This window comes from Oenanthe melanoleuca, chromosome 2 (assembly GCF_029582105.1).
Source record: "Oenanthe melanoleuca isolate GR-GAL-2019-014 chromosome 2, OMel1.0, whole genome shotgun sequence".
Classification (NCBI taxonomy): Eukaryota; Metazoa; Chordata; class Aves; order Passeriformes; family Muscicapidae; genus Oenanthe; species Oenanthe melanoleuca.
In genome coordinates this window covers 105705944-105722957 of record NC_079335.1, presented here as the reverse complement: position 1 = coordinate 105722957, position 17014 = coordinate 105705944, and the positions used below count along the sequence as shown (strand labels likewise).

The 17014-nt window shown below is 43.5% G+C and overlaps 1 protein-coding gene across 3 annotated transcripts; it reads right to left on the bottom strand.

Annotated features, from left to right (window-relative positions):
- Positions 1-3360: 3360 nt before the first annotated feature.
- LOC130250197 (CX3C chemokine receptor 1-like) lies at positions 3361-15080 on the bottom strand. Of its 3 annotated transcripts, XM_056485643.1 has the most exons (4): positions 14833-15080; positions 13501-13570; positions 5099-5152; positions 3361-4956 (listed from the first exon to the last, which is right to left on the bottom strand). In XM_056485643.1, the coding sequence occupies exon 4, from the start codon at positions 4940-4942 to the stop codon at positions 3881-3883; it is 1062 nt and encodes a 353-aa protein (XP_056341618.1). In that variant the 5' UTR covers positions 4943-4956; positions 5099-5152; positions 13501-13570; positions 14833-15080; the 3' UTR covers positions 3361-3880. The 3 variants fall into 3 exon arrangements, with proteins under 3 accessions (XP_056341618.1, XP_056341619.1, XP_056341617.1); XM_056485642.1 differs by lacking the exon at positions 5099-5152 and having other exon boundaries at positions 3362-4956; positions 14833-15079; XM_056485644.1 differs by lacking the exons at positions 5099-5152; positions 13501-13570.
- Positions 15081-17014: the final 1934 nt, after the last annotated feature.

Sequence of the window (17014 nt, the reverse complement as noted above, 5' to 3'; positions counted from 1 at the left end):
GTTCCCTCACTGTCCTGCTAAGACAAGGGCCTTATTTCACTCACAAGATCTCAGTGAGGGACCTCACAAAGGTTATAGAGACAAAATGGAAATGAGAGAAATTAACTCATAACCCATTAATTAATTAATAGTCCTCTGTGAAGAATGTCATTAAAACATCAGACTACCCTGGGCAAGAACTTCAAATCCACTCCCACCAAATGTTGAATCTTAAGGAAATATGTGGGTAGTGACAGGCTCCTTCTGATTTTCAGTGTTGATAATGACAGCTTTCATTGCTGAGCAATTTCCTAGCAACTTCCAATGTGATGCTTTGAAGGGCTGCACTTCTAAGCTTTTTGTACAAGTTTGTTGTTAAGAAACCCAAGAATCCCGAGTGGTTAAAAAAAAAAAAAAAAGAAAAAAGAAAAAGAAAAAAAGGAAGAAGAACTGTAAACCTATTGTTTTGGAACTGTGTTGTAATATTTGAATGAGATGCATTCACAGCAGCACCTAAAAAAATACTGATGTCCATGTATATCATTGCAAGCAGTTCAGCTAAATATGTGTCTTGTTAGTTCTATTTTTAAGTAGAACATGAAATACAGTCATAAACCTGCCAAAGAAATTTGGATTCAGGTTTTAGTAGTTCCTCAAACTTTAACCCAGCTGGGAAAAGATTTATGGTAAGTGTCAGTGTGATTCTCAAACAGGAAAAAAAACCCAAGTTAATAATGAAAAGTAAGGATGCAAAGATAGCTCACCACCCCACAAAACCCCAAAGCCCAGCACCCACCCCCCAAATCCAGAGATTTCCTCACCTCCTTTTTGCTCAACTAGAAACTGTCCAATGGACAAGTGTGTGTGCATTTCCAAGTGTAAATTGTGACTTGCTAAGTAAGCAAGAGTCTGTCCTTAATTTATGGCAGATGAAATAGTTTTAGGCCATACTGATAGAGTGGTTTACTTTCTCATGGGCAGTGGGTAGGAACAGGATGTATCTGGTCCTCAGGGATGTGTTGATCCAGTCTAAGGATAAATGTATCATTAGTACTGTACATAGAAAATCTTTGCAGATTGTAAACTAACCAGGCAGTTAGAAACACTAGTTTCCTGCTGAGAGGTTTTGAAAGAGAAGTTGTATCTTTAAATAAAGGCTACAATTAACTGAAAGTCCAGTTCTTAAAGAGACATCAAGGGGCTTTTTGTCAGGCTTGAACGGTGCAGTGCAGTAAAGGGCAGCAGTGCCTGTCTCAGCTTGCAGCTGAACTCAGACTCAGAGCACAGGTATGATCCATGAAGGCTAAAGTTTTTCAAGTAACAACTAAAAGAATACTCTTCCTGCTAATACAAATAAAATTTAAATGGTGATTTTGGTTTTCACTTGAGTTTCCAAAGGTTTACCACTGCTCCTATGAGGAGGAACCTCATAAACTAGCAACTAGTTTGTTGGGGAGCCAAATGCCTAGAAACCCACTGAAGTTTTTAATCTCATACAAATGCTCACTTATTGAGCAATAAACCCATGAAAATAAATGGCATACAAAATAACTTGCAAATACATGGCATAAAACTCGACAATGTTATGCTGGCAATCCTTGGAAGTATTCCATAGCACAGTGTGGCAGAGAAGACAGGAGTGCAGGTTTTCAGGAGGGGCCCTTGTCTTGGAATTGAAGGTTTTTTGCAGCTTGCAGAGGACCCAGAGCTGCCAAGGCAGTCTGGCTCACAGTAGCAAGTCTGCCCTGCCAGAGGGAGATGCATCTGGAAGGAGAGGGATGCATTGTGCTGGTCATGGGTAGGATTGCAGGGCAACCACTGGGTCAAAGCAGTAAAACCCTCTCCTTTCCTGGAGAGCTGGCATCAATCTATGGGTTTCCACCTTTTATTCTGTAGACAGCACATGGATACTTTTTACTCTTCCCACTCAGTAACTCAGCATTGTCTGGAACATCAAAGGGAAGTTGAATAAACCAAGCATGATTGCATTGCTCAGTTTGGCAACCCACCGTCTTCAGGCTGACTTCATGCAGATAACTTCTTGTTTAGTCTCAGAGCCTTCCTCTTTCTTTCTGCACATCTTGGCATTTCTTTAAAAAACCTTCTAAAAATACCATTTCTTAAAATACCACTTTTTTGGGGTAGGGGCAAACAAAGTTGCCTCATATCACTTAGGCAGAGTGAATTTTGAAAAATAATTTAACTTCAAATGACTCTCATGCTACACTTAATCTTAGACAGCAAGTCTGGAGTCTGGAAGTCCACCTATAGCTAAAAATTACAAAATTGAGCATAGAGAATATATTTCCACCAAATACAAAGGGTTTTATGAAAACGTTGTTTGGTTGAGATTTTTTTTCATTGTAGATTGTGATGAAATGTGATGTGGAAAAAAAAAAAAAAGTATATTTATACAATTATTGCAATTGAAAAATTGCTCAATGGACACACTCTCCTCCACATTTTCTAGGAAACTAGGTGGTACTAAGGTCCATAAAGAAAGGCCCTACTCCTCCCCCTGAGAGTCTGAAACAACTTTTTTGTGTTAGTTCAAAAGTGGGAGTGTTTCTTCAGATTTGGCATATTATCAGTTCCATCAGTGTACAGAAAGAGGGTTGGACTGCCATGGACTTGATCCTTGATTTTTCCTTGTAAGGTGATCTCAGCTTCATTATTGGCAATAGTCCTTTTTTCCACTCACCTAACTCAAGCCCACAGTGCCAACAAATTCTCCTTTGCTTTTGCAGCAGATGAAGACAAGGATGCCCAGGCAAAGGACTCAGTTGTCTGATGGACATTTTGTGTCCCCAGTGCATTGTTCCTGCATGAGTAAAAAAGATATTTGAAGGCTGTGGAGTGCACATGGGAAATGTGTCCTCTGGGATGCATTAAGTCTGTGTACAGCTGCAGTTTTCCCTGGGGAAATCAGCTGTGCTGGGAGAGGCCCCAAAGCTTGAAGAAGGTTGTGGTAAGCAGCATAGGCAAGTGGTTATTTTGTCCCCAAAGCCATTGTTTGTGACAGTGTAGACCATGTGGCAAGCAGGGCATGGGTGAGAGGCAGGGACTTACCGTGTCCAGCTTGATGGGGCTATAGTTAGACCAAGCACAGGGATATCCAAACCCATACTCCCAGTTCCCATTGTCCCACTGACCAGAGCCCTTGGGGGTGTGCTGACTGAGGGCTCCACTGAGTTCTGGCATTTGGCTGAGGTCAAGCCCGTGGAAATCGACTGGCATATCTCTAATCCTAAAGGATGGATTAGAAATGCTTGCTCTGACTATTGCATGCCATAAACACAGAGTGAACAGGTGACACTAAACACATATTCAGAAATAACTCCTTTTTTTTTTTAAACAGTAGAATTTTATTACATATGAAAGCACAGTTAAAACACTTGTTGCAATCAATAACCACAAAATCACTTCCTTATGGATATATAGCATCAAAAATATACCCCTTTATTATCAAAAATATTCCACTCTCCTAAAAGTCAGTCACCATTCATTAAAGAGATTTCTCTTCCCTTAAAAAATGAGTTTAGGTCTATGTACATCGGTATCACATGCACACTGACACATGAACAAGTTCCAGCAGTGGAACTGTACAAATGTTCCCTACCCTTAAATTCTTCTCCATCTCCTTTTCTAGACACAGAGTGCTCCTTTTGTTTCTACTTTCCCTCTTCCTTGCTCTTGATTCCATTCCAAGTCCAACACTGACATATTGTACTGCTTTTGTTTTTAAAATGTTTACAGTTTTAGAATATTTAATGCTTAACTAGAGGCATGTCAGTAATTCAGTGCAGCCACTAAGGCTCTTCATACAGGTAAATACAACCCCTCAGTGATTGCTATCCCTGCAGGAGACAGGTATTGCTACATTTCTCCTTCCCAGAGCCTTTTAGACCAAGACAGAGGCATCCTGGTCGCTGGTGTTCAGGGTTATGTTGCTGTTCACCACACTTTCTGCATAACTAACTGAATGAGGGACCTGGTAGTGACTGCAGGGCCCACAGAAACATGAGAATGGACAGTACTTCAGGCAGACATGATAAAGGTATTTCCTGAATTTTTCCCCAGCAAAGGCATAGATAAGAGGATTGAGACAACAGTGACTGAACGCAATGGTTTCAGTCAGGTGCATTGCATAGTCCAATGACTTAATTTGGTCACAATCTGTGAATAAATCATAGTGATTTAAAGTATCAAGAAAAATCAGTACATTGTAGGGGGACCAAAACAGAAAAAACACCACCACCACAACCAAGATCAGTTTTATGGCTCGTGCTTTTTTCTGATTTTTGCAGGACAGCAGGGTTTTGATGATCCCACAGTAGCAATAGAATATGATACAGACTGGGATGAAAAATCCGATGGTGTTCAGCTCCATATTGCAGAACACTGGCCAGATGTTCTCCAGCTTCTCTGGGAAGACAGCAATGCAGTAATTTTCTATGTGCTGGGAGAACACAAAATGTGGCACTGACACTAGAACCGCTACTGCCCACACTCCGCAGGTCACCACAAAGCCGTGCCTCACTGTTCTGGATTTCAGAGAATAAGTTGCCCGAACAATGGCCAAGTACCTGTCAATGCTGATAACAGTGATAAAGAACATGCCCCCAAAGAAACCAATGTAATACAGTGAGGAAACAGCTGTACATGCAATAGTCCCAAGGGTCCATCCACGGACCGTGTTGGATGCCCAGAACGGGAGGGAGATCACAAAGAGAAGGTCAGAGACAGCCAAGTTCAGGAGATAGATGTCAGTGATGCTTTTTTTGTTGCCTTTCACAATAGCCAAAACCACCATTAGATTCCCTGTGAGGCCGAGAGCAAACACCACAATGTAAAATATCGGCAGGAATATCTTCCCAAACTCTAGGATGTCGGTTTTGTTGCAGGCGAAAGCATGTTCATCGTAAACGTACTCAGCTGTGGTTTCTGCGTATGCTTCTGTCATGCTGAGTTTGCTGGCTAGAGGCAAAATGGAAAGAGTAAAGAAAATAACATTAGAGTGATCTTATGAGTGATCGAGTTACTTTACCAAGCATGTTTGGGATTGTGTCACTATTTATTTTAGTGAGGGCTGTGGGACTGTGGAGCTGCTGGTACTTACGTTATGACAAAAGCCCAGACTCTGCGGTTACATGTACTTCACTGAAAATTAACTCTTTAAGATAAGAAAAAAAAACCAATTATGAGAATTTCAAGGGCTGCCACATAAGCCCCTACTTACTGAAGCGCAGCAGGGGCAGCAGCAAGCTGAGACCTGGCTGAGCTGTGCATGTGGTGCACAGCAGCACCACGAGCAGTGCAGGCGCTCTGCCAGTCTGTGGGCAGTGCCTGGCAGGAAACGACAGCTCACAAGTAGATGTTTAACAGATTCAGTGCTTGTCAACACCCCAAGAGCCCCATCTCTCCCACTCACTAACCCTGGGCTGGAAGGGTGGCAAGACACCCAGTTTGGCCAGGCCTGAGCTGATGCTTGCTGATAAGGGAGGAGCAGGTCTGCACCAGGACACTGCTGGCAGCAAGTGTATCTTTGATGAGGTTTTTCTAAAAATCATCCAATGATCAAAAGAAGAGAAAATGTATTGACACTTTTCTTCAGGCAACAAAGCATCTCGTGACTGCTCCTGCTCTGGCTGTGAGGCTGGAGGCAGGAATTCACCTTGGCTGAATCCAAAGACAGTATGGGGTGCAGGTGTGTGACCTCTGGGCTCACTGGTCTGCACACCCAAAACCCCAGAGCACCTGTCAATTCATCTGCTCTCCTTTGGGATGTGGTGTTCAGGTCTCCACAGAGATTTCTGTTTGTAAGGAATCAAAAATCCTATGGGAGTGCAGATGTTGCTGTATTCAGTCTGCTCCCTGGCTGGGTAAAGAGCTTGGAAGTACCCATTACTTGGTCTCACAGTATGAGCTGAAAGAAAGTGAGTGTGATACACTGTGCAGAAGCCCAGGGAGATGATAACATGGCCAAACCAGCCTGTTAAAGCTGAGACTGAAAGAAAAGATCACTGATAACAAAACTACAGGTAATAACTACCCCTTGGCCATAGTGTCAGCATCTCCTTACAGGAATCCCCCGCTGCCAGAAGGGACTCAGTTCAGTGGCCATAGGCTGTCTCTGACAGAAATGTTTACATCTCCTGTTAGTGGGAGACACAGTCAGTATAGACAACCAAGAGCAGTGCATCCTCATCCAAGGCAGGTCATGCCAAATCTGCTTTAAGGACAAGACAGTCTGCTTTCCAGACTGCTGACCACCTTCTTTCCCCAAATATAGGGCAAGCATGGACACACTGCTCAGTGGTAGGTGCTGATGGTACAGAGCTACTCTGACTCCTGACATTTACAGCTAAGTGATTGGAATCCCAGTCTGCAGGTTCACATTTCACCAACAGCAGCAGTTTTTATACCTTCTGTTTCAAATAGGCCACACAAAATTAAACATGAAATAATGATGTCCTCATGTGTGAGACAGTTTTTTATGACATGGTGGTAACTACAACAATCCTGCCCATGAGTAGCTACTGTGACAATACCAACATTTTCTCCTAATGCCTCATTACCAGAGCATTTTTAGTGGTGTAGGATGTGAAGTTTTGGCCTATCATTTTGTAGCAATATCTTAAAGGGGGTATTTTTTTGTGCTAGCTGGAAATGCAGGCTCTCAATTTTAAAATATATTTTAAATCTGAACGTTCAAACCCTAATGATTAGTGTCTGTCTAGAAAACAGCTTTGTGGTTTGCACAGGAAAAGTGGGCTAGAAAAGGCTGTCTCAGCACTGGTAGCTCTGGGGCATGGGCACAGTGTGGGGAAAGCTGTTTGCAGCTGGCAGGCACACCCACGGGCAGAGCAGCTCTTGCAGTATCTGTCCACTTGAACAGGGAGCTGAGTCTGCATTCAGAGTCTGTTCAGTCCTGCCTCTCAGCCCAGTTCAATTCTCCAGCCTCTGGAGAGAAAGCATCTGGCACCAGCAGAATTAAAGGGATACAAACAGGAAAAGCTCAGGTGCTGGGGCAGAAGCTGACAGCAGTTACAAGCAAGACACTTATTTTCTACTGCTGAGATAAATAGAGTTGCCATCTCTTAATCTGCCCTGTTGAGTGATACAGATATGAGCAGGAAACATTTTACATAATCTCAATAATCCATCATTTTCTGTTCTCCCATCCTCATTTCTTTCTTCCTTTATGAGACTAAATGTATGCAGTGAAAGCACCAGGGCACACCAAGTCTCCTGTGATGAATATGTGTCACTCTGTCAGCCCTGCCATGAGTTGTTACTGCATCTATCAGTGCAGCTGCAGAGCCTCCACCTTTCTCTGTGGGCTCATGGGCTCCACAGTAGGTTCTTCACTGATGCTGCAGAAGTGACTGACTGGGGCAGGAGCACTTGGCCTATGAGAAGACACTGGGTTTGATCAGCCTCAACAGGAGATGTCTCAAGAAGGATTTAGGGAGAAGTGTAAGGGTGAAGCAGACAACTTTTCTCAGGGGAATATATAGCAGTAGCCATGGGAAATCACTACTTAATGTATTGTAAAAAAAATTTTGCCATGATTGTGGTCAAACACCAGGACAGGGCTCCAGGGAGGTTGTGGGATCTAATCCCTGCAGGTACTTGAATTTCACCTGGCCTTGCTCTGTGCATGGGTTTGACAAGAGACCTCCAGAAGTCCTGTCCTATCCTTGTGACTCTGTGGCAATGCCAGACAGAGGTCACACTGTTTCTGCAGAGTGTCCCAGCTTCTTTTCTGCCATGTCAGCTCCTGTTCCAGACATGTCATTCCTGGTGTGACAACCAGGAGTCTCATCAGACAAAGAAGAAAAAACTCTTTGAAGCTTGCTGGTATCCACTTAACACCTTTGCTAATTGTGCTGTCATCCAGAGAGGGCTGTTTGGTGGTGCTTGCCTTGACTGTGTGCTTTGTAAAATCCCTGCTCTGGAGAGAGGGAACTCACATTGCTTTACTCTCCTCTCTGAGAACCTCGAGCTATGCTGGTTTTTAACATGCTTGCTCCCTTGATTCATATCTAGAAAGGCAGCTTGTCTGTCTGGAGAATTTCCATATATATGTCTGCAGAAGTCACTGTGCTCTGTTGGACACAGGATATCACACATATAAGGAAATGCAGGGGTTAGTCCTCAGGTCTGGCAGACTTCTGCACAGAATTTTGAACTGGCATTGCCTGGAGAGAAACCTTATTCACTGAAGAGCATTACACTTATGTGCAGGAGAAACTCCTGGCCTTAGTGAAGTAAACAGAAACATCACTTGTGCTGGGATATTTCCTGAAATACCTTTTCAGTCAAGCAATCTTCTCTAGCTCACTGATGAGAATAATTTATTTCTAGAGTAGCAAATGATTTCCTTTACCCTTGGATGGGTGCTTCTGGGGTCTGTGGCACCTACAAAAACAGGAAGGGTAAGATTCTATATTGCATGTCCAGGGGCAAGCAAGGACTGCACTTACCAAAGTGACATTAGTGTTTGAATCTGCTGGCAGTCTGTGGCTTGCTCACTCTCTAGCTCCTGGACTTCATATATCAGCAGTCACTCATATCCTTCTACCACACTCATCCTGCACAGGCAATGCCACCAGTACTGTTTGAATATTTAGCTCCTCTGATACGACTTTGCTCAGTTTAAATTGATGATACTCAGTAGGTAGGCTGCAAATTTCTAAGTACTCCCAAAACCCAGCCCATGCCAGACAGGGATAATGTATTGAAATGATATTGCACTTTTAAGAGAGAAACTTAGATCTGACCATCCTGCATACTTTCCTGTCAGATATTCCCTGTCTGCCTCTCAAAGTCCACTGCAGCACATGCTACAGGTTTCTCACCATCAGCTTCAACCCAATTTTCTCTTTTACGCTTACAATAAATGTTCACCTAAGAAACAGAGTGAACTGAAGAGTATAAAGGACTCAGCAGGACTGCAAGGCTTTGAGGTTTCTCCACCAGATATTTTCCCTTGCTGACTACAAGACATAGTAGATTCACTTCTGCTTCTCATGGCACTGCTTGACCACTTTTCTCTCTCTCCGGATTTTCCCATCGATTTTACACCCTACTCTTCACAAACACTTCTGCTCTTAATCATGTTTATAACTATCTCAAAGACCATAGTCTGCAAGACCAAGTCCCCTGTTTCTCAACCCAGCTATTCCCAACCACCATGTGCACCCATTGTAATACAGAGGGAAGTGAAACTGTGAGAGGTCTGCAAACTCCTCTAAGGAACAGAAGCTGCATTTCAATCTTCAAACAACACTGGCACCAGGCAGGGTGACACAAGAGCAAATCCTGTTTGTATATCTGATCTTTCCAGGTGTCATCCCTGGCACTTCAGCCAAGTGCCATGTTACAAGCAGTTTGCCTCCCTGTGATGCCACTTCTACCAGCAAATAAAAGAAGTGAAAGAAATGGACAAATCCAGACCTGATCAGAGGGTCACGCTGCAGATTTGCACAATATCTTAATGGAAGTATTTCAACCTCAGAAAGATTTTCACACCTTACTCAGCATTTCTGATGCTTACACGCTTTTCTCATGCTGGCAAAACATGTTTTCAGTGCACATTGAATGGTCTGATGAATCAGCTGGCCCTGGGAAGCTGCAGGCTTTGTGAGAACCCCCGTGAAACCCTACAGGTGTATGCATATCCCCTATGCACCCCTAGCTCTGAGCTGCCATCACCCTACCCAAAAATAATTGCTCTTGCTTTTTTGCATGTGCAACTACACCCACCTGCTTCTTCCCAGCTGGTGATTTCCAGCAAGAACACAGGGATGACCTCAGGCACCTCCAAATGAAATTTTGTAGCTATGGTGGCATTTCTAACACACAAAAGAAAGAGATTAAAGGAAATGACCAGAACTGGGTGAGATAGCACTCTGGGTGAAACTTAACCAGCCTAGCCAAGCAGCTACCACACTGAATCATTAGACTGCCATGGACACCTCTACCCACAGTTTAGATGGTACACCACCCAAAACTCAGGCTTATGGTAAATACATTAACCAGAGATGGGGCCCAGCTGCTAGTGCTACGCCCTGCTAGCTCCTGTAATTCACTTAGCTTATTTTTCAGAGCAAGGTGGCTCCATTCATAGGAAATGGCCTCTGGAGCTACTTGGGTTGATGTTAGATAGCCAGGGTCAAAAGCAAGCACATCCCACCAAAAGCAGTTACTTTCAATCTTAAATTTCACTTTCATTCAGTCCTGAGGTGGGGAGATGTTCTCCCTATTCCTCTACATGTAGATCTTTGAAAGTGGGAAGCAAGGTGAAAGGGCTGACCTTTTACTCAGGCAAAAAAAATTTAAACTGTTGAGGGGCAGAGTGCAGCTAACGCAAATCTGTGTGGCTTTATAGAAAAGGAGTTTTAGTTTGGGCATCTGATGGGATTGTAAGGTTGAAAACGAGGCTGTGTGGGTGAGTTGGAGCTCTGACTTGCACTGCATGCTTATTTAGTAACACACATCTCCAGCCCAAAGGGAGACCAACAAAGCATTGCAATGGGATTTGGACTGGTTAGACAAGAGATCTCAAAAGTCATGGAGGAATTCATGGAGGAAGCCTCGCTGAACTGGGAATATTGCTTGTAAAATGTCCCTGGAAATGACAGGTTGAAAGCCAAAACCCTTTCATGTTTTCATCGTTGCTCTGAAAGCATATTGGCAAGGAGACCTGGCAGGGGCACACGATGAACGGATTACAGGACTGGAGAGTGGTTCAGACACCACCAACCTGAGTAATCTAAGGCTTCCTGGATGATTCACACTGGCCATAATGGAGCCAAATGTAACCAAAGTGACATGCTTTGGAGTTAAACAACACAGGTCACATCTCAGCATGGCAGTCACACCTCAGTGGGGGCATATCTGAAAGGAAACTTGACTGTAAGAAAAGCTGATGCAACCCTCAGGTATTAAAAGAGCTTCCAAATGAGAAAGAACAAAAGGGGGATGACTTTTCTATTGCAGAGCTTGCTGCAGGGGCTGCAGGTATAGTCTAGTAACACCTGATTTCACTTTTGCTTGTGTTAATATTCTTGCTAATTATTTGAGTGGGATTAGCTATTAGTGATGCAGGGAAATTCAAACCAGAAACATGCAAGACAAGATGAACATTTTGAGCAGTGAGAGCCTAATGACTGGAACAGACTTCAGGCAGAAAAAGGACACTTTTGCATGTCTTCACTCTGAGAGAAGGTATGGGTCTGGGAAATGGATTTAGGCCAGACCTAGTGGAGAAACTCAGCAGGAGGCTGCTGGGTTAAACTCTACAGCCCTTGATAGGCAGGGGGGCAGACCAGGCTGGGGCACAATTCTCTGAACAACCATGACTTTCTTCTGGTAATAAAGGACTGAAAAAGCTAAACTGTCCTCTGCCCAGCACTAGCTAGCGCAAATCCTGGAATGTGACCCCAGGAAGGAGGCAGGGTCCTGTGAAACCATGGAGCAGCTGCTGATGTTGGGTGAGCAGTGAGGCTGTGATGGCTGTGGAAAGAAAGCAGCACAGTTTGGGCTTGTTGTTATCAAATAGCCACCCTGTTGAAACCTTGAAAAGTGTGTTTTCCCACTTAACCAGTTCTTTTTTCATTCCTCCCTAGCTTCTGAGTGAGTGTGGAGTCGTGCCACATGCTCACTGCCCCTCCAGTACTTCCTCAATGACTTTAAGGTGAAGAAATTCCTCTCTTTGGTGTTTCTTCTTTCTTCTCAGATCAACTGCACTATTTCTGTAGGGATGTGACTATTTCTGTAGCCCATCAGAATCCTGCAAACCTAATAATTGCTTTTCAATTTGGGTGACTTCCCCCAGTAATTTGAGGATATGTTTTTTAAGAGCAAGTAGTTCTCTGGGATGCTTTGTTATTGAATTTTCCAATTCAAGGTGAAGTTGAAGGTGCAGAAACATGATGCTGAGGCTTTCAAAGAATTAGGCCACTTAAAGTGTCATATGTAAATGAGTCAGAAATAGAAGCCGATGAAACCACTGCTGATAAGAATATGACCGAATATTCAGAGGCCTTGGATGCCTTTACAACAGTATTTAGGTCAAAGATATTAAAAAAATGCCACTTCCCTGATCCAATTCTAAGTTTTTACACCAATATCACAAACTAAATTAGAAGTAGACAGCACTAGCTGAAGATGAGAAGCATGTAAATCTACAAACTTAAACCAATGGGTTTTGATGAAAAAATACAGAAAAGATCAGACTTTGATCATGGAAGGCAGGAGGAGATAATGTAGAGTCCAAAATCCCTAGGGTCCTTCTCAGCTTTGCCTAGGGCATTATAGTTTTGGAAAGTGCTTTCTCAGTGATGCTCCATGCACACCTGGAGGTAATAGCAAGTAACCAGAGCACAAGATTTATATTAGCCCATCACATCAAAATCAGGTGTATTCATGATTTATAAAGAAAATACAAAATCATGGATTTTCTGCTGGATGTCTCTGCCAATGTCAAGGGTTTCCTCACCTGTCTTTCACAGCAACAACAGAGGTGCAGATTGTTTGTGCTACCACCACAGCAAAGCAGGCACAGGGGACTGAACCCAGATGTCCTGGGCACATCCTGCCACCAGAAACATTCCCCCATTTGCTGGTTTTGTTGCCCCACCAGGAAGACTCTCTGTGAGCCAGCTGGAAGGGACAGCTGCACCACAGCAGTGTGTGGTTTGCAGGGGCCAAGGAAAGCCCTGCCAAAACCCTGGCAGCTCAGCCCTGTGGTTGCTGGTGTATTTATAGATACAGCTTTCAGTGGTTTCAACCCCTTCCCTCAGCACTGGGGAGGACAAAGCCCCTCAGGCTGGACATGCAGGAGCCTTGGTGCCTGCACCCTTAGTGGAGCAGGGAATAGGTTCAGGTGTCAAGCCATGACCAAGTGTGTTGAGCACATGAAGCTGTTTCAGAAACTACTTCATGCATTTAGGAAAGATGACCCGACAATATGACTCAGAATCCTGAGTCTCTCCTGAATGTTAAAACTGAGGTTCAAAAATCACTGAAATGGTTCTGAAATTTGCATCTGTGTCTCTCAGGGTGGTCTTGATCCTATGACCAGAAGCAAGAGACCTCTGCAGAGCTTCTGCAGCCTGAGATGCTTTCCTGGCAGTGCCCTGCTCCCAGGGATCAGCCAGGGGATGGAAATTAGGTAAATGGTATTGTTGTAGAGCAGTATTTATTTTGGCCCTCACAGAAGCTGGGGAGCACTTTAACTCAGCTGCTGGGGAAGCAGTGGCAGAGCTGAGGGAGCAGGTGCCCTCCCAAGAGCTGCTCCCCAAGGAACTGGGTGTTTGGGGCTGTCATCTGACAGTGGTGATTGGATGGGGACTGCCAGGATCAGGTTTTTCTTGGAAAATTTATTTCACAGGTATTTAATCTAGCCTGTTAGTTCCCCTAATCACTCTTTCTACTTGCACAGTTGCTCAGGCACTCTGTATCTATATTTTTAAAATGTATAGCTGACCATTTGCCAGTGTTTTCTCTTACCTGCACTTCCTCAGTATTTTTTACCCAAGCCTTCTCTTCTGAAAGAGCATTCAAATTTCTTTTGTATTTTCTGTTGAAGGGACAGAAAAAAACAGATGATTATTTGTAGCTATGAGCACTGTTTCTACTTGTTTATGGTTAATGTTGGCTCTGTCGCCTCACTGCCATTATTGTGGCATCTATTTGCTTCCTGCCCCCACCCCCTTTTTGTGGTTAATTATTTCACATTGCCTCAGCATCCCAGAGAAATCAGAAAAGGCTCTCTAGCAGTGGGAGATCTTTTAGATCATCTTCTCTATCATTTCAGAGAGCAGAGCACATTAAACCTTCTCGGTTGCATATGGATGAGATTTAAGTTCTGGAGTTGCCAGCTCCTTCCTGGGAATATCAAGTTTTCTATGGGATTTACTCTCAATTTATTATGTGTTGTCTTTTGTCAATTTTTAGCCTTTTCTTCTCCCTTTTTGGTCTTTTTCTGCACTGCCCAAACCCTTTTCATTCATTGCAGTTGCCATCTCTCATCCTGCCCCCAGTTCCCTGCCTCTGGCTGCACTGCCTGCATACAGGGTTTGCCCCAACAGACCAGATTTTGGGAACCACTGTTGTGGATCTGTGTTTATATCACACAAGTAATTAGTGGGTTGCCACTGCTGTAACACCCAAATGTCTCACCCAAACCAGCAGACATCCTCATATAACATCTTTTCTGTGGAAAGCTGAATCACATAAAGATATGTATATCTTTATGTATGTTATACATAAAGATAACGGTTTTCAAATGTCTTTAATTTCCATTGCTCTCTTGCTGGTCTATCTGTATTGGATGACTTCTATTGACTCTACCAGATTTTCTGCTTTGGGCTCTCCTTCAGTGCCAGTGATGCTTTGGACATTGGTTCTCTGACCAAAACTAGAAGTGAGCAATGCTTTTGAGCTGTGGAATCTCTGCAGACATCAAACAAAAAACTTCTAATGAAGTAGAAGGGCTGTATCTTCTTGGCCTGTCTTTCTAGGTTAATGTTGCACATTAGTTATATATCAGCATTTACTAACCTTGAGGATTTCTAGCCAGGGTGAATGTTCCTCTTACCACAAGATGCCACAAATAATTAGTGACGGAGTAAAACTTATCTGCCCTGGTTCATTTGTTAACAGAAGTGCTTCCCTTTTTGCTTTCGCAATTTGTAAACAGTACCCACATCATCTTTACCCAAATTAAATATCATTTAGGTACCAAGCACTAAGCAGTGAAGAATTTCCTTAAGTTCATGAGGCACATTTTTTTCTCATCTTGTTCTGTCAAATTATAGGGAAAATATAATTGTCTCTTACCTTACTTCATAGCTGCATTGAAAACCAATGTTTTCTTCAAGCTGAGCCTGTTTGGACTTAAATGTATGTTTCCTCTTCTGTAATGCTCATGCCTGCATGAACGTGTTGGCTTCCTGGGCTGAGCTTCAGGGCTGAGCTGAGAAAGTACTGATGTGCTGTGCTTGGGTCCTGCTGGCTTCTTGTGAAATTGTGAAGTAGATGCAGCCCCTCAGAGGGGCAGAAGCACTTACAGTGGACAGGATTTGCACAGAGACAGAAATGCCTTAAGTGCCATGACAGCATGTCAAAGCTGTCACCCCCCCTTAGTTTCCCCTGTTCTATGCAGAATGAGACATTTTTCACTCAGACACAGTACTGTGTCCAGAAGTACAAGTTTGGTACAACAACAGGGGCTTTGAGCTGTGGGGATGCAGGATGCAGCACACAGGATTACAGGTAAAAAAAAAATGCAGATCTGGAGCTGGCAAAACTGGGTTTAGTGGTAACAGAGAGAACAAAATTAGTATCTAACCTGCATAAGGGGCACTGCCTATAGTAGGTTGTGTATAGATCAGTGAAGAGAGAAGAAGGTATAGAAGCATGTAGGAAAACATAGAAAAATGACCCAAAACAGATACTAGAAAAACACAGAAGGAAAATCAGAGTGCACATTGCACTCATCCCAGGGAAGGACTGGAAGTACAGACAGCTCTCTCTAACACCTCTCCTCACCACAACCACCAGCCTTAGGACCCAAAGGAGCTGGGAGAAGGTGAGCATAACACCAAGAAAATGAATAGAAACAACGTGTGTGCAAAAAATTGAAACTGCAATTATGTTCTTGTTTTTCTGCAACCAGCAGGTCTAAACTGATAAAAACTGGAGCCTTGAGAATGCTATTTCACTCACAACAAATACTTGGCTCTACCTATATGTATACCTTGTGCCTCCTCTTTGCCTGTAAAAATTATTTTCATCATAATGTCTCTCTACAGCCCAGAACCAGGGAGTCCAAGGGTTTAAAATTTTGGGATGTTCATTAATCAAGGACCCTTCTTGGTCTCTGACCCAAGCATCCTGCTCAGGGTTGCACTATGAGTGCAGCACAGCTGGGATGCTGCCACTGGGGCACAAGAAGCAGTTCCTCTGGGGTGGAACCAGGCAGGAGGCTTTGCAGTCGGGTGTGTTGTGAGAAACAGACACTGTGTCCAGTTGGCTGATGTACCAATAGTAAGGTCCTCCAGGACACAAGGAATATTGTCCTGGAAGCATCCCCAGGTACTGTCCCTGCCTGTCAAGGGAGATAAAATGCCTTCTCCCCAAAGGCAGACTTGTGCTGTCTTCAGGCAGGCTGACCTAGGTGGGATTTCAGGGGTGGAGAGTATTTTCCAGGTTGCTTGTGAATTGGTTAGCAAGTTGCCAGGCAAACATCTTTGTACAAATTCAGCTCTCATGTTTCTGCCAATTACATTTTGTATTTTTACTGTGTTATCCTTTATCTAGCAAATGTTACATCCCCATCAGCTACATAGCAATGTAATTAAGGTCAAACCATGGCCTTCCAATTTCAGCCAAATTACCCAATTGATGCCAACCAGGTGGGCCAGGACAAGAAACTATGGAAACAATCAGGGAACTGACTCCTAGATCAGTTAGTGAGGGACAGCAAAGATACACTGCTGGAAATAAAGTTTAAAGGGCAGGAAATTATAAAGAGCCAGAGCAGAGGATTTTCAAAACTCAGCTTTTTCCCTGAAAAGTGGCAGCAGACCTATCTTACCCATTCTTTAAAAACACATGTAAAGTACTCTGCACTGTTTTCAGGACAACATCAAAAGGCTGGTTTTTCCACACACCCTGAAAGAAGGATCTATGACTGCCAAAATTATGAACTTTTAACTTGCAGAAAGATAATTTCTGCTGAATGGTACTAAGGAAATGTTCTTATTGTATGAGAACCATGAAATTCAGAGTGAAGGCTTCCTCAGTGCCAGTGATAGTCTGATAGTATTAGAGCAGCACTGCCCTGTGTGTAGATTGCTGTTATTTAGAGGATGCCCAAACCTAAATTTGTCTCCCACATCCTCAGGGAATGATGAAGGGTTGTGTTCCTCCATCCCCCACCTCCTTGAGCCTTACCAGGAAGGCACAGACAGACCAGTAAGAGCTTCCCCAGTGGGGACCTGAACATGCCAAGCTGGTT

Bases quoted from the DNA above. Each gene is read 5' to 3' on its own strand.
- LOC130250197 (XM_056485643.1), bottom strand. From the start codon at position 4,942: ATGACAGAAGCATACGCAGAAACCACAGCTGAGTACGTTTACGATGAA.